Here is a 16,316-nt window from a genome sequence, read left to right as displayed (position 1 = left end):
AACATGTCTAAAGTTACATAACAGATTTACCTTCACTGTCCTGTTCACTGTGTTACACATCTTTGAGGTAAAATACATCCAAACAATGCCTATGTTTTTCGTAGATTGAAAGCAATATTAAAGTATGTTAAGTTAATATTGCATCTACTGTGCTGCCTGATGCTGGATAGGTTCTCTCACTTCCAAATTTCTTGAATGCTATGAAAGTCCATGGGGATTTGATATTAAAAATCTATGATGTGTCACTAAGATTTTCCATGCAGAAGTTCTATTGCAACAAGCTCAAACATTGCCAGAAAGAAAAGATGCATAGGTGGCTAACTTATCTAAACATTTCAACACAAAATATCTAGAATATTCCCAGCAATGATTTTAAATACAGTACAGATCTACCACAATAATCCCCAGAGACCTTCAGGTACACAAAGCAGGATTCAAGTGATACCTTTCAAGAAGCAATGCTGTCACTGTGTTACCAAAAGGGAAAATGCTGGAAAATCTCAGCAGGTCTGACAGCATCTGTAAGGAGAGAAAAGAACTGATGTTTCGAGCCCAGATGACCCTTTGTCAAAGTTAAAAGGCATAGAAAGTGGGAGATATTTATACTGCAGGGAAGGAAATAAAAGATAACCCATAGCCACAGAAACCAGGGGAAACGGCTGCTAATAGCTGCCATGGAGAGAACATAAGAACATAAGAAATAGGAGCAGGAGTAGGCCATCTAGCCCTTCGAGCCTGCCCCGCCATTCAATAAGATCATGGCTGATCTGTCGTGGCTCAGTTCCACATTCCCGCCCTCTCCCCATAACCCTTAATCCCCTCACTTATCAAAAACCCATCAACCCGCGTTTTAAAAATATTTAGCGAGGTAGCCTCCACCACTTCAACGGGCAGAGAATTCCAGAGATTCACCACCCTTTGAGTGAAGAAGTTCCTCCTCAACTCCATTCTAAACCGCCCCCCCTTTATCTTGAGGCTGTGCCCCCTAGTCCTACTGTCCTTTCTGAGCGGGAAGAGTCTCTCCACCTCTATCCTACTCCACCTCTATCCTATCCATCCCATTCATCATCTTATATGTCTCAATGAGATCTCCCCTCATTCTTTTAAACTCTAACGAGTACAAGCCTAGTTTATTCAGCCTCTCCTCATAGCTCAATCCCCTCAACTCCAGTATCAGCCTAGTAAACCTCCTTTGCACTCCCTCCAAGGCCAAAATATCTTTGCGTAAGTATGGCGCCCAAAACTGCACACAGTACTCCAGCTGCGGCCTCACCAATGCCCTATAGAGCCGCAGCAAGACCTCCCTACTTTTATATTCAATCCCCCTCGCTATGAAGGCCAGCATCCCATTCGCCTTCCTGACCACCTGCTGCACCTGCAAGCTGGGTTTTTGCGACTCATGCACAAGGACCCCGAGGTCCCTAATGGCAGAGAAGCTAAAAATGAGAGGGTAAGCTATGACAGATGAAGATGTGGGGGGTGGGGGTGGGGGTGGTACGGGGGAATGGATGGGCCAGAGGTAAAATTTAGAAAAGGAGAAGCAAAGGGGGAGAAAAGGTAAGGGAAGGGGGATAAAGTAGGGGGAAAGAGTGGGACGGCAGGGGGGAAGAAAGACAATAAGGAAATAAAAGGTAGAGAACAGGAAAAAATAAAACAAAATAGAATAGAAAATGTCATTGTGTTTCGCTTTGAATCAGATTCAATATGGTAATAGTGTGTGGCTGAGAATGTGTGGTGGTGGGATTAGATAGGTGGTGGTTAATGTGAGATTGAAGTTGGACTGGTTCTACTAATGAAATATTTAAACTTTCCTGAATATCTGGGATGAAAGGGAATCTTGTGACATGTGTCCTCGTTGGAGGGCTGCTATATGCAGACAACCCCAAATAGCTTGGCGAATCCCTTGAAAAGCTGCCCTAATGTCTTTCCATGCTTTTGTTCCCCTCGTGCATTTCTCCCTTCCTTTGTCTTAGTCAGCCTCACTTTATGCATCTCTGTCTCTCTCACCTTTGTATCTTTGCTCCATCCCTGCTTTCAATGTGTATGAAGATTTTGCTTCTCAATAGGTGGCACAATGGCACAATGGTGAGCACAGCTGCCTCACAGTGACAGGGACCCAGGTTCAATACCCAACATGGGTCACTATCTGTGTAGAATTTGCACATTCTCCCCATGTCTGTCTGGGTTTCCTCTGGGTGCCCTGGTTTCCTCCCACAGTCGAAAGATGTGTGGATTAGGTGGATTGGCCATGCTCAATTGCCCCTTCGTGTCAGGACACTAGCTAGCATAAATGCATGGGGTTATGAGGACAGGCCCTAGGTGGGATTATGGGTGGTGCAGACTCGATGGGCCAAATGGCCTCCTTCTGCACTGTAGGGATTCTATGATTCTGTGATAATGCCAAGTTTGGATTGTTTCTCCTCTTGTTGCCCAGCCAAGTCTCAGCCCCCAACTACTGGCCAGCCAGGCTTTGGTTCAGATGTCCATTGAGCTGGACCTTTGCTCATTTCTCTCAGGAAGACCCAGGACTCTAAGCTCCAGTCAGTTAGCTAATCTACAGGCTGCAGACCTCTCCAACCAATGCTAACCCCAAACATTTCTTGACCGCTGTCAAGTTTCGAACTCGCACCAACCACCTTGAAAATGGAGATCTACAACCATCAGTAGACTCTAAGTTGTCTCCCTGGCTCTATCTGGACTGTCTCAAACAGTAACTTCGGAATCCATTTAATTAGCAGTAAAGTTTATTCTGTTTGACACGCATGATAACCTCACCCACAGACTGATGAAATTATGCCTACATCACCAAGGATGTTTATGTATCTCACAACCATCTTTCTTTTCTCCGCTGCATGCATATTTTAACTGTTATCAGGACCTCAACTCATTTGTTTTTCTTATTAACATATTTTTCATATCTGTTTTGATCCTCCAGCATCCCTCTGGGCTTTAGTCACCTAATCCCTCCCTCACTGCTGCATAGTGTCCACTTTACAAGCAGCCCGTGTTATTTTAGGGCAATGCTACTACAGCATATAAATTAATATTTTGCCATCCCTATTAATCTCTTCCTGTAACCCTTACTATCTCAGTTTATCTCTATCAATTTGTTATTGTATCTCCTATTCTCTGTTGATCTCTGTTAATCTATTCCTGTGTCGGTTACTTTTCCTCTATTTCTTGTTTATTTTCTTTATTATTTCTGGGAACAGTGAGAGGCTGCAGAGGGTGTGAGCAGGGAATCCCTGGAGCAGTAAGTGGCAGGATGTGGAGTGACCACAGATGAAACTAGAGTGGTATTGGGTCAAGGGCACTGGCGTGGATTGGGTCTACCAAGTTAGAGGTATTGAGGAAGTAGCTGACCAAATAGAAAATGCAGTGGATATAGAATCATATAATTCCTATAGTGCAGAATGAGGCCATTCAGCCCTTTGAGTTTGCACCGACTCTCAAGGTATCCCACCCAGGCCCTATTCCCATAACCCCATGTATTTACCCTGCTAATTACCCTAACCTACCCAACTTGCGACACTAAGGGGAAATCTAGCATGACCAATCCATTAACCTGTTCATCTTTGGACTGTGGGTGGACACTGGAGCACCTGGAGGAAACCCACACAGATGCAGGGAGAATATGTAAACTCCACACAATCACCCAAGGCTGGAATCGAATCCGGGTCCCTGGAACTGTGAGGCAGAAGTGGTAACCACTGTGCCACCTTGCTGCCCCAAATATGTCTGTGATTTTCCTGGTCAATGTATTTTATTCTGTTAACTTTGTAATAAAGTTTATTTTCATGGTGCATGTTTGGAATGGAGAGGAACTGACTTACATCATTACAGCTATACATCACAGAAATTCTTTTTTGATAGAATGTGATTGGACATTTTTGATAAGAACGATGACTAGAGCAATTATTTTGGAGTCTGCTTAGCCTCCAGCGATGCAGTTCTCGAGTTAAAGCCCTGCCCATGGACAGACAGGGTAGGGTTACGGGCTGAGGGACTTAAAATTTCACAATCAGGCAACTTGCCCCCTTCTCATCCTTTAAATTACAAAGTTCCAGAAATTAGTTCATGGCCAAGTCCCCTGCAAGAGGCCAAGGGGCCTAATGAACTTAACGAAAGCACAGCCTGCTGATATCTGCAGCATCAAGACTTCAATGTTATACTATGTGAAAGAGAGACTTGAGATTCTCTGCAGTTGATCTGAGGCTGAAGCTGTCAGCTTCTTAAATGAATGTGATTCTTTCACATTTCTTGTGGACCAGGAGGAACAGGAGTGGTCAGCCTTGGCTTCTCAAGGAAGCTTTCAGCTTCCCCACAGCCTTCCAAACCATCAGCATCTCCACTCCCTCTTGATCAATAAGAAGAATAAGGTAAATTTCTTTGGATTCTGTAATTAGAAAAGTATCCACTCATTAGCATTAAATGCATTGGATTACATAGGATTACCCATCGCAAAGATTTAATTCATTCCACTTCCTTAACCACAGCTTCTACCTCAGCTCAGCTGCTGAAACACACACCCATGTCTCTGTCTTCATACTTGACAATCCCAATGATCCCCTAGCCAGCTTCTAATTCTTCATCCTCAGTATCCTTCAGCTCATGAAAAATTTAGCTGCTATCCCACTCCAAGTCCTACTTATCCGTCATCTTGCCTTCACTCCCCGACATTGATTTCCAGTCCTCAATACTTCAAATTTAAAATGCACATTCCTGTGTTCAAATATCCCAGTGGTCAAGTCCCTTCCATATTCTACAACCTCCTCCCACCAATGGCAACTTCCCTTTAGCCACTAACCACCTCCCAGAAACCTCCTCTCCTCTCTACATCCTTTGCCTTCAAGACAATCCTTAAAGTCCACCTCTTTTACCAAGGTTTCGATAACCCGTAATGTTTCTTTCTTTGGCTCAGTGTCATTTTTCTATGTTAAAGACACTTTGAATGCAAGGTGATGTTGAATTATAGTGAGTGACCAATGTGTGGCAACAGTACACATGTGGCATTGATAGTTTATATAGTACTTTATTTCTTAAAAAAAATTTTTACTCCATCCTTAGAAGTTACAAAGCCAATGTTCAGAATGCACTGGGCAAACCCAAATCCATTCCTTGCTTGCTCCAAAAAAACAAATTCAAAATCCAGTTGAATCCAGTTCATGGTCCCCACAAGAGAGACAAACAGGGTCCAAGCTGACAAGATAAAGCACTTGCACCCCATCTTGAGCTTGATCTGCCGTTTGATCTTAGCCAAAAAGGTATAGTACTTTATGGTAGAAAAATATTGCACAGCTCTTCACAAAGGTGTGTAATTCAAGGGTTTAATTTGATGTCACAATCCTGTTAATACTAATCCAAAAAATCTGTGTTCTAATGAAATATGACATCAGTTCTATCAGAATCAATAGCTCCCACTGTTAACTCCCTCTCAGGCATTTTTACAGTAACACAATCAGTGTTAATCAGTTTACATTCCCTCAACCACCCAGGAAGAGAAGATTTCTCTATATCTATGATAGGTGACCCACACTCTGGGTGGGAAAGGCCTTGAGTGTTAATCAACTGTGCCTCAAGTTATGCATAAGTGTGCAAAGTGTGCTCAGACTAAGCTTGTGAACATGATCTATCCACAAATTCTGGTGAAAAGATTTCTTATATGCAGATTTACAAAGAAACCTCAGATGCTGAAATAAAACAGAAAATACTGAAAATAAGCAGAATATTCTGTCAGCGCCTGCAAAGAAAATTTTCTGATGTGACAAAAAAGAAAGTGAGTTTCTGATCTTTCACTATTTCTTTCCTGCAGGTTCTTCTCTTCAGGAAGCCATTTGTTCGAATGATGCCCTCTTCTACTTTATATTTTTCTACCCCTTTCCAATTTTTGGAATCCTGCTGATTGCAATTTTACTGACGCGCTATAAAACCCTAAATTCGCAGAAGAAATCTGATGGCAAAAATGGCGTCCCATTGCTCTGGATTAAAGAACCCGCAGTGACTTATTCTCCGACAAGCCTTGAGCCACCAGATTTCAGAATAGGGCCAGGAAGCCTTGGTTAAGGGAGAGAAAGAAGGAAAAGGATTTCGGGAAAAAAATGAGATATTCAACCTAAGGGGTCAAAGTTATAATGAATTAAAGATGAATATTTACCCCCAAAATAATCAAGTTTGGAAGCAATATCCTCCACCTCTTACATTAAGAATGTACATTCTGAGGGTCATGGCAGTGAGATTTGGGGGAGAGAGGGTACATTTATTCCAAGATGTTTGCCTCAATTGGCATCCTCCCCATTACTCCCAACACAATTAGTTGATATAGTTGGAATGTTTAATTTTACACTAATGTAGATGTATAGTCTTCTGCCAACTGTTTTTACTGCATGAGAGTTCTGCTTGTCACATTAGTCCACCATGTGTAATAGGTATGATCTCATTCAAATGCCAGATGATCTCCTGAATGTTAAGATTATTGTTGCTCCTGAAGAACACAGAACTGTAGCAAATGCAGTCCCATGGAGAGAAATATTGAGCTGTAATGATGTAAAATTGTGGGCTTTTTTTTAAGCTTCATGACATTTACCCGCCCCCTGTGCTTAGTTAATAAGTCTAAGAAGAGTCAACTCTAAACCAGAGAAGTCATGGCTTGAGGGATGGACCCTACACCCAGACCTTCTGTTCAATTACTGCATAGAATAAGTGACCAACAGAAACGATCAAAAGGGAGTGAAAAGCTCATGGAAGCTGAGAAGAAGCTGTAGCACTGAAGACTCAGAGACATTGTGTCAGGCAAATTCAATGCTTGACAAGTGTCAAATGACTATGACTTGTGCAATAGAAAAGCCAGGAAAGACACCCTGTGTGGGCAATGAACATCATCAGTGTTAAGACCGCATTCTGACAGGATTACAATGAAGACAGTGTCACCCGGATGCAGGATATGGGACAATGAAATTCCACCCCTTCACAGCGGATATAGATAAGGATCAAGTTGATTATTTTGTAAGAACAACCAATGCTTCTCATTTATGAAATTTTTTGATACAAAAACCTGATTAAGCTGTAACTGTGTAGAACGGATAGGTTTTTTTTATACATTGTTTTTGCACTTTTTGAAACAACTTTTTATTCTGTGTTTGAACAAGAATCATTATAGTTGCCTGTTTTGTTTTGAAAATGTTCTTTGAAAGAGTCTAACTTGCTCAATAAGAAATGATTGCAGGCCTGAACAGATCCAGTGCCCAAGCAAGTTCAAAGTGCATCATTACAAGCTCAGTTAGACTTGTCTCAGCTTGCATATCTTCAGAGAATTTTCAAACATTAATTCATATTCTGTTTTAAAACAACTCCATTTGTATTTACTAAACCACTCCTGGAATTTTTAATTATCCCTGACATGTTGCCGTACACAGTGAAACTGAGGTGTGGGTGGGGATTGAATTATCCACCCTGAAAATGTTTTGCACTGAAACAAAAATGACTATTTCATTAGATAAAACTCTCAAAGATCATAAATTCCACTGTTTGAGAAAACAAGTACAAATACTTGTGTGAGGAAAGAAAAGTGGGATTGGGAAGGGGAATGCCAGAAATCCAAATAATCTTCTCAAGACAGTATTGTATCATGGGGATGGAGTCTGATACAAGATAGAGAAGGAAGATTCTATAATTGGAAATTTTTTACCCCAGCACTGACTGATTAACCAACCTGTCTGGATCCCTCTGCATAGTTGATTTCTCAGTTATCATGTTGAATTGATATAAATTCATGCAATTCAAATTTTGAATTAGTTGGTTATTAATTGATTAATTTGATCTGACAGGAGTGTTCCCTGACTTGTTCACATAAATCCCACAACCTGAACAGAACAGAATTAACTATTTTCTTGATAAAGTGGCTCCACTCTCTTCTGGAATATGTTTCTGTAATATCACCCACAATGCATGTATAATGAACCATGCACCACCAGGAATACAGGGCTCAGACATATAGGTCCATTGTAAGTCACTGCATCCTTAATCCAGTGGTTCTAATTTACATGGTATTGTTACAGTTTTACTGTTAAGTGCACAACAGCTACCAGTTCGGATACGGTTCTGACAATACCTTTATCTTCCTTCAATGATCTTATTTGTCAGATGACCAATGATGGCTTCAAGGTGTATTTGGTATTTGTGAACCTGGGTGCTTTGTTACGTCTGCTGTCTTCTTGCAATGAAAGCACAGATGAATTATAACAACAGCAGCTTAACAGTCTGGTCTGGGGTTCCTCTGAAATATGTAGTTGTACCCTGTTTGCCAGTTGGACTTGTTGTATGGTGTAGCACAGTATCTCACCCTGTAATCACAGGATACTTCATCAGACTAAGTATTAAGCCCAATGATACTTTAATTGATTGGGTGACCAGTGTCATACAATGTACACACTAGGCAGAGCAGGAACAAGAACAAGCCTTTAGTAGATAACATTAGTACACGCATATTTGTGTGCATCTGTGTACATCCATGGATAGAGACTGTAAGTGAACCATGGAGTCGAAGCTAAGGCCAATTGATCACTCACTTGGACTTTTCTGCACAGCTCACATATCCCTGTGCTCCATCGCTGTCAAAGAAGCGATGGATTGAAACTCTAAACCTGCAAGACTATGGGATGCTCATAGCCCTGATTAGGTTCTTACCTCCTCCAATCTCACAACTTCATATTGCTGTTACATTGCCTCTGCATTGTGCATAGTACTTCAATTATAAGATGAAAATTGATCAAAAGGTTTTGATTTCCTTTGCTTATAAAATTTGCTCGAACAGAAACTGCCTCTGAATTTGCTCTTTTTGATCCTGGACCAGTCAAACTTCCTCAAGCTTGATGTTGGAGAGTGCAGCACTTGTTTACAAGATTCTAGTACTTGAGTTCAATAACTGTTAATCGTTCAAGAAAAAGTTATGGTATGCAATAAAAACGCATTTTAGATGGAGCTAGTAAACCAGTGCAATTTAATTCAGCAAAGATTCTCAGATGTGGGAGGGAGAATCACTAAGTCCTCTCAGTTGTAAAATAGGTTCTTGGAGTAAAGTTTAAGCAGTTTATTCATTATAAAAATGCAATGAAGTATAGCAATCTCCACAAAGGTGTAGAACTTAAATGATAAATTAGTAATCAAATATGTTAAAGCTTGATTGTCAATACAGGTTAAAGAATGTCCCTAGTTTCTTCTGTAATAGGAGGACTGAGTTTTTTTTTGTGTGGATAAAGAAAAAGGCTGAGACCCATGATAATTCTGCAAACAGGAGCAATGTAGTGATGTCTGTTCATTAAAAACAGTGCAAAGTTTGATCCAGAAATGGATGGATTGTTTTAGGAACAATATTATGTCAGGTAACAAGGGTAGGAAAGGATATGGAAGGCACCAATTTAGCCAATGAGAAAACTTGTGTATATCAGACCCACTGCAACATTTGGCAGTAGCAAGAAAATGTGCAGTATATCTGGGTTCAAAACTATGGGATTATTGTGTGGAAAACTGTCATTGGGTACACCATTTTCATTCCTGAATATGTCTATCATTGGTTCAGCTTTGGATATATGCTGATTCTATATATTTCATCAGTACGACCTGTATACCTATGAATAAAATTCACCAAAATCCCAAAGGAACAGAGGGTGCTGTCCCTCTTTTTGAGAGAGAGAGAGAGAGAAAGAGCTGACTGGCGGTGATTTAACCTGAGGATCACCACACCTCAGGTAAGGGACAAGATTGAGAAGGTTATTCTTCTTGAATAACCTCAGACGGTACAAGAATTGAACCTGTGCCGTTGGCGTCACTCTGCACAAACCGGTTGTCAGCCAACTGAGCTAACCAACCCCCACTCCCCCCCAGGATATTTATGAAACGCTGAAGCCATATAAAGTTGCAATATTGGTATAAAGCACTTAAACCTTGGCTGAATAAAAAACTGTTTCTGAGTTGGGCTTCACAAATTTAAAGATTATTCTGCAGCTTTAAAAAGCAAACTGCAATTGGTGTTATTCAGAGCGTCAGCAAATGCATATTCTTCTATGCAGTATGGATCAAATAATTGAGCAGAAATGTAAAAGGGACAATTTTATAAAGTTGGTGCTTAGGGCTTCATTGCACACTTCAGGGAAATCCTATATTCAGCAATATTCTCGCAATACAAGTCACGCAAGCGTAGTCTTTAATTAATATTTAAATGAAGGTGTGATGACATGAATGATGTACACTATTCATCACCATAACCTGCAGGGAAACTGATAATGGATCACAATTTGCAGATGCTGCAAGTTTCCAAGAGTTGAAAAAATCGGTATGTTTTGTATATTTTCACGATCTGGGCAAAGAGGGATTGTTTTTCAGTGAAAATGGAAACAGGGAGTTGTGAACTGTTGAGGAAAAGGTACTGTCAATAGAAAACAAATGGTAAAATTTTGGTTTGGATGTTGAATCTGGCAAACAAGCAACAGGACAAGATAAAAAGGCAATTCAAATATAGTATGTGATAGAAAAGCTGTCAACATTATAGGAATCCAGTATTGTTTTCCTCACAATCCCAAAAACTATTTTTCTTAAAATCCCCAATAAGAAAACAGCTCAAATTTTTACTGTACTTCTCCCCTTAAATATGAATTTAAATTGGTGAGTTGGTTATAATCTCTGTAGAAGTGAGTTACAATGCCTCTGTATCAGTGATGATGTGGGTATGCCGGCGTTGGACTGGTGTAAACACAGTAAAAAGTCTGACAACACCAGGTTTTAGTCCAACCTATTTATTTGATAATATTCTCGCAAGCTTTCGAGGGGTTACCCTCTTCGTCAGGTGAATGGAGAGTTCTGGCCTCAGACAGAGCATATAAAGCACAGACAGTTTAGAGATTACTGATTAAAATGCGAATCCTTACACCTAACCTGCTGTTCAAGACCTGAAGTGGCTGATAATGTGAGTGGTAGGAGCACTGATCACAGTTTAAAGAGATGTGTATTGTCTCCAGACAGTACAGTAAGTGAGGTTTTGCAAACCCAGGCAAGTCACGGGGGTTACAGATAGTGCGACATGAACCCAAGATCCCTGTTGAGACCGTCCTCATGCGTGCGGAACTTGGCTATCAGTCTCTGCTCAGCGACTCTGCGCTGTCGTGTGTCGTGAAGGCCGCCTTGGAGAATGCTTACCCGAAGGTCAGAGGCTGAATGCCCGTGACCACTGAAGTGTTCGCTGAAGTGGCGAACACTTCAGTGGTCACGGGCATTCAGCCTCTGACCTTCGGGTAAGCATTCTCCAAGGCGGCCTTCACGACACACGACAGCGCAGAGTCGCTGAGCAGAGACTGATAGCCAAGTTCCGCACGCATGAGGACGGTCTCAACAGGGATCTTGGGTTCATGTCGCACTATCTGTAACCCCCGTGACTTGCCTGGGTTTGCAAAACCTCACTTACTGTACTGTCTGGAGACAATACACATCTCTTTAAACTGTGATCAGTGCTCCTACCACTCACATTATCAGCCACTTCAGGTCTTGAACAGCAGGTTAGGTGTAAGGATTCGCATTTTAATCAGTAATCTCTAAACTGTCTGTGCTTTATATGCTCTGTCTGAGGCCAGAACTCTCCATTCACCTGACGAAGAGGGTAACCCCTCGAAAGCTTGCGAGAATATTATCAAATAAATAGGTTGGACTAAAACCTGGTGTTGTCAGACTTTTTTCTGTATCAGTGAACAGACATTGATGAGCCAAAGGCATTTCACACTTGAGTCAGTCTAAAAATATATAGTTCTTTTTTTTCTGCTTGTTAGTTATCTACATTTCTCCAATCTCACCAGAAGATGCTGAATTTTGCTGGAGAACAGTTCCACGAACAGACCCCCAGTACTCCTATGCAAGTGGCTAGTCATCCCATGTAAATGATAGTCTTTGGGCAGGATTCTTCTGTCCCACTGCAATGAATGGAGATTTGGCTGAGCACCAAATTCAACATTGGAGAATTCCAGCTTCTCAAATCTGACCCTAGATAATTTTCTGTAGGCTGCCTAATTATGAGTGGCGGAAGAACTGCGTCTGAATCTGTTCTCAGTGAAATTTCATGCACATTTTCCGACCTGAGTCATCCTGGCTATTTTTCCCCCCTTTGAGTCAGGCTCTCTGGTTACTATTGTCATATGCAAGTGATCAACTAATTAGGTACACTCCATTAATTGAGCCTGGGCCTTTTTTTGTCTTGTTTGTTTCATCTGAGGAGTAGTTCATTTACCACCTCATTGGAATTGTTTTCACAGAATCACAAAGGTGGTGATTATACTTTTGACAGTTCTTTCAAAGAGCTAACCAATTTGCCCTGCTACCTTATTCTTTCCCCTATCCCTGCTCATTGTTCCTTTTCTAGGATGGTTCCAATTTATTTTTTGAAATCTGCTACTGAATCTACTTCCACCACCCTTTTAGGCAATGCTTTCCATTTAATAAGAACTGTTTTAAGAGCTTGCCTCATTTCCCCTTTGGTTCTTTTGCCAATTATCTCAGATCTGTGCTTTTTACGTCAGCCTTCTGTCCTTACTTATTTTATCAACAACCTTCATGTTAAAGGTTACATACGGGTGTGTGTGAAGGGAGAACAGGCATGTGAAATGGGAAACTTCAGGTATTTGCTATAGTTCCAATCGGATCTTTCAAGTTTGTGTGATTCCACAGGGTGTCCAAATTCCTTTCAATGCAAAATCTAGTGTGCTTGCTAGACAGATTGGAAAAGAGCCATTCAAATAGTATTTGTATCCCTGAGTCCATTTTATTATAAGATATTTTCAACTAATGCCTCAGTCTCCCAGTTCTCACATCATCCATCATTCTGGGGGATTAGCCCAAGTCTTTTTGACTGGAGAAATGCAGCAAATCTCACTTCAATCCTCTCCCTTCATCTGTTTTTTTTATTTTGCAAATTTCAATTTCAAAGACGAAATGCTTCAAATGCTAAATAATAATCAACTGCACCATATTAAAGATGGTCAAATTCAAATTAAACATGACAGGTATTGGAAGCAGACGCCTTAAAAATTAATGCTTGCGTTAATCATGGTAGTAGTAACTATGATATTTTATACTTAACTAAGTCTCTATCTTTTATCCATTCTAATGCAGTTAAAGTTTAATAAAACAATATTTTGTCATTTAGGTATTTCTGGTAAAAAATTAAATACCACATAAGTGAATATGAGCTGTTACGGCATTATAGTATAACTTATAGAGATTTCTCCCATTAGCAGTGTCATTACTAAAATTGAACACTAACTGGAAAGGGTCAGGTCTAATGTCAAACAGCCTGAGTTATATGTATCTTCAGACCTGGGGGTAAAGGTGGATGTTGAGACAAAAAGAAATACGTAAGATTTCTTTTGAGTTTAAATAATTTCAATTTTCAATGTGAAAATTTCTAAGTATTCATCAGTTTGTTTAGTGTGCTGGCAAGAATTGACAGCAAGGTACCAAAGCAGGCTCAAGTGCAATAAGCGTGCTTGTAAGGATTGATTTGACCATTGTATCTGGCTGATTGCTATATCTGAGACTGTCTTATTCTTCCCCGCTTGCAAATGTTACCAAAATACTTTCGTGGGATTGTATCAGCATGTTACTACTGATGAATAGGGCCGGTTGTTAAGTATAATGTCAGCTAGTTATTGCACTTTCAAAGAACTCATTCGCATTTTGAAACTGTTCCAGTTTAAAATTGGAGTTTAAAAGTTTAAAATGCTATTGCGCAGAGCCCGTGATTAACCTAATTGGTTATGGCACATGAAGCAGTGTGTTTCAATCAGCAAATAGCAAAGCAATCTTCGCAAATTTCCTCAGAGCTCAGGTAGATAATCACACAGCAGAGGGTATATTCTCAGCTTCCCCACAAGGGCAGTAATCTTTGGAATGGAATGCAACCTTTTCCACACCGCCCACCTCTCCTTACCCGCAGCCTCATCACCACTCTTTCGCTCTGTTATAGAACCCATCAGTGGAATAAAATTCAGGTGGGTTGGATGTTTGATGTTCCATCAGTTTATTGCCATTATGACTACAGTGAATGTGAAAATTTTCCTGATAAGGTTCAGCATGGGGAAAAGCGGGAGATTCTAAATGTCCTTAGAAATGCATTCATCTCATCGACACAATGCAACTACATTGACTAATTTAAATGTAGCCACATGGCTACATATGAGTTGTGGATTTGCAAAGACAAAACATGAATTACAGCTGAATTACAAGAACGATCATTTGTCGCTAAAACTGAATGCACTGTGATCAGTTGGTCGTATTGGTCCTCTAGCTTCTCCAATGGAGTGTCTTGTAACTTCTGACTTGTGATGTAACTGAAAATGCTTCCTTGCAATACATTATTGTGCATCAATTCTGATTCATTTTACTTTATTCAAACTGTCTGAAAGCTTTACAGTCAATCAGAAGTGTCAACCTTGCGCACAACCATGTCAAACCATTTGATTAATTCGGTAAATTTGTATTGTTTTCACCCAGTGAGATTGTTACACTTAATAACTATAGTACCGATATTTTCTTAAGGACTTATAGAGTGTCCCTGCACTGCCTGCTGGTAGAAGTGTTACACTGGGATGAGATCCTTCTGATTTACAGTCTTACTTCTAACTGGGGAAAAATGGTCGCGAGGTGAACGTATCTAACATGTTAAAAGAATAAAAATCTCGCACAACCAGTCAGACGTATGAGCTTCCTGTGAACAGGCATTTCTTCCAGCATATCCTGCTTTACAGTTGACCTGATTTCAAATTTGATATTGAGAGGTGGGAACCTTTACTCCAAGCCATGATCAAAGTAAACAATTCTATACTGAAGTGTTGGGATATTCCCAGTTTCTCATTGGTTGGACGGATGTCTTGTTTTAGGTATTTTCAATGTATCAGTAATGCATGATACTGTGGAACTTCATTTGTGATGTAAGTATTTTAATGGAAAATTTCAAACGTGATGTGCTTTGATTGAAACCTTTTGTCATTTTGTTGTTAATAAAATAATGGGTCTTGAAAAATTTTTTGTCTTTTAGCCGGTGCTTGGTCCCCATTTATGCATAAGAACCTATCATTTTTTTTCTTCTGATTCACTTAAGATAGTTTATGGAAACGGGAAACGCTCTTCCCTCCCCCAAAGGTCATTTTCCTTTGCACACAACAACTGCCCGCAAATAGTATTGAATTAAATGACCATATCATCCATTTTGGTGGTGAGGTATAAAAGTTGGCCAGGACATTGGGAGCTCTTTTCAAATTACCCCAGCAAGACCTTTTATGTCCACGTGATTTGATTTGATCACATGTATTGGAATATAGTGGAAAGTATTGTTTCTTGTGCTGTACAGACAAAACATACCACTCATGAAGTACATAGAGAAAAAGGAAAGGGTGCAGAGTATTGTGTTGCTGTTATAAATAGGGTGAATAGAAGGATCAGCTTAATATATGGTAGGTCCATTCAAAAGTCTGATGGCAGCAGGGAAGAAGCTGTTCTTGAATTAGTTGGTACATGTTTTCAGACTTTTGTATCTGTTTCCCCAATGGAAGAAGGTGGAACAGCGTATTTCCGGGGTGTGTGTGTCCTTCACGGATCCTTGATTATACTGGCCGCTTTTCCGAGACAGCGGGAAGTGTTGATGAGTCACATGAGAGAGCAGATAAAGCCACAGTTTAACGTCTCACCTAAAGCATGACACATCTGACGGTGCAGCAATTCTTCAGTCCTGCATTGAAGGTTGGAATTTTCCAGCCCCTCTTGCCGGCAGGATCATCTGGTCAGTGTCCATTTGAACGGCTAACTGCATTCCCTGCGGTGGAATGCATCGCAGCGTAGCTAGCCAATTCCAGCCAAAATGTTAGGTCTAGATTTCTGTCCTGAAATCTCTTAAATGAGGTATGAATCACTAACTTTTTAACGTCCTCTGTGTTTCTGCTGGGTAGTAGAAGTAAGTTAATAGCTTTAGGTAGAAGGCCTCGCTCACCCATCCGCAGAATTCCCTTCCTGCATTTCTAATTACCTTGAATCCCCTTTGTTGACAAGAACTTGCCTACTTGTTTCTTAAAAAGCCATTAAGTGGTATTTTAATTAATTGACTGCTTACGGGTACTGCTAGTAATTAAGGCATTTACTGTACATGCCTAAATGCCCTTGTGATGGTGGCAGTCAGCATTCTTAAACTGCTGCAGCCATTGTGGTCAAGATATTCCTCCAAAGCTCCATGGGAATTTCCAAGATTTTGATCCAGTAATGACATTGGATTGATGATTTATGCCTAAGTC

The 16,316-nt window shown here is 40.5% G+C and overlaps 1 protein-coding gene across 1 annotated transcript in view; it reads left to right on the top strand.

The window, feature by feature from the left end:
• Positions 1 to 10,704, top strand: part of LOC145353228 (immunoglobulin superfamily member 3-like) — a 202,438-nt gene extending 191,734 nt beyond the window's left edge. Inside the window, exon 10 of the mRNA XM_080203774.1 lies at positions 5,813 to 10,704. Coding sequence (XP_080059900.1) covers positions 5,813 to 6,063 — 251 coding nt within the window. The 3' untranslated portion in view covers positions 6,064 to 10,704. The remainder of the gene's footprint in view (positions 1 to 5,812) is intronic.
• The last annotated feature ends 5,612 nt before the right edge of the window (positions 10,705 to 16,316 follow it).

The sequence above is a fragment of the Carcharhinus amblyrhynchos genome, chromosome 15 (genome assembly GCF_965287045.1).
Source record: "Carcharhinus amblyrhynchos chromosome 15, sCarAmb.v2.hapA, whole genome shotgun sequence".
NCBI classification, from domain to species: Eukaryota; Metazoa; Chordata; class Chondrichthyes; order Carcharhiniformes; family Carcharhinidae; genus Carcharhinus; species Carcharhinus amblyrhynchos.
This window is presented reverse-complemented; position numbering and strand designations above follow the sequence as displayed.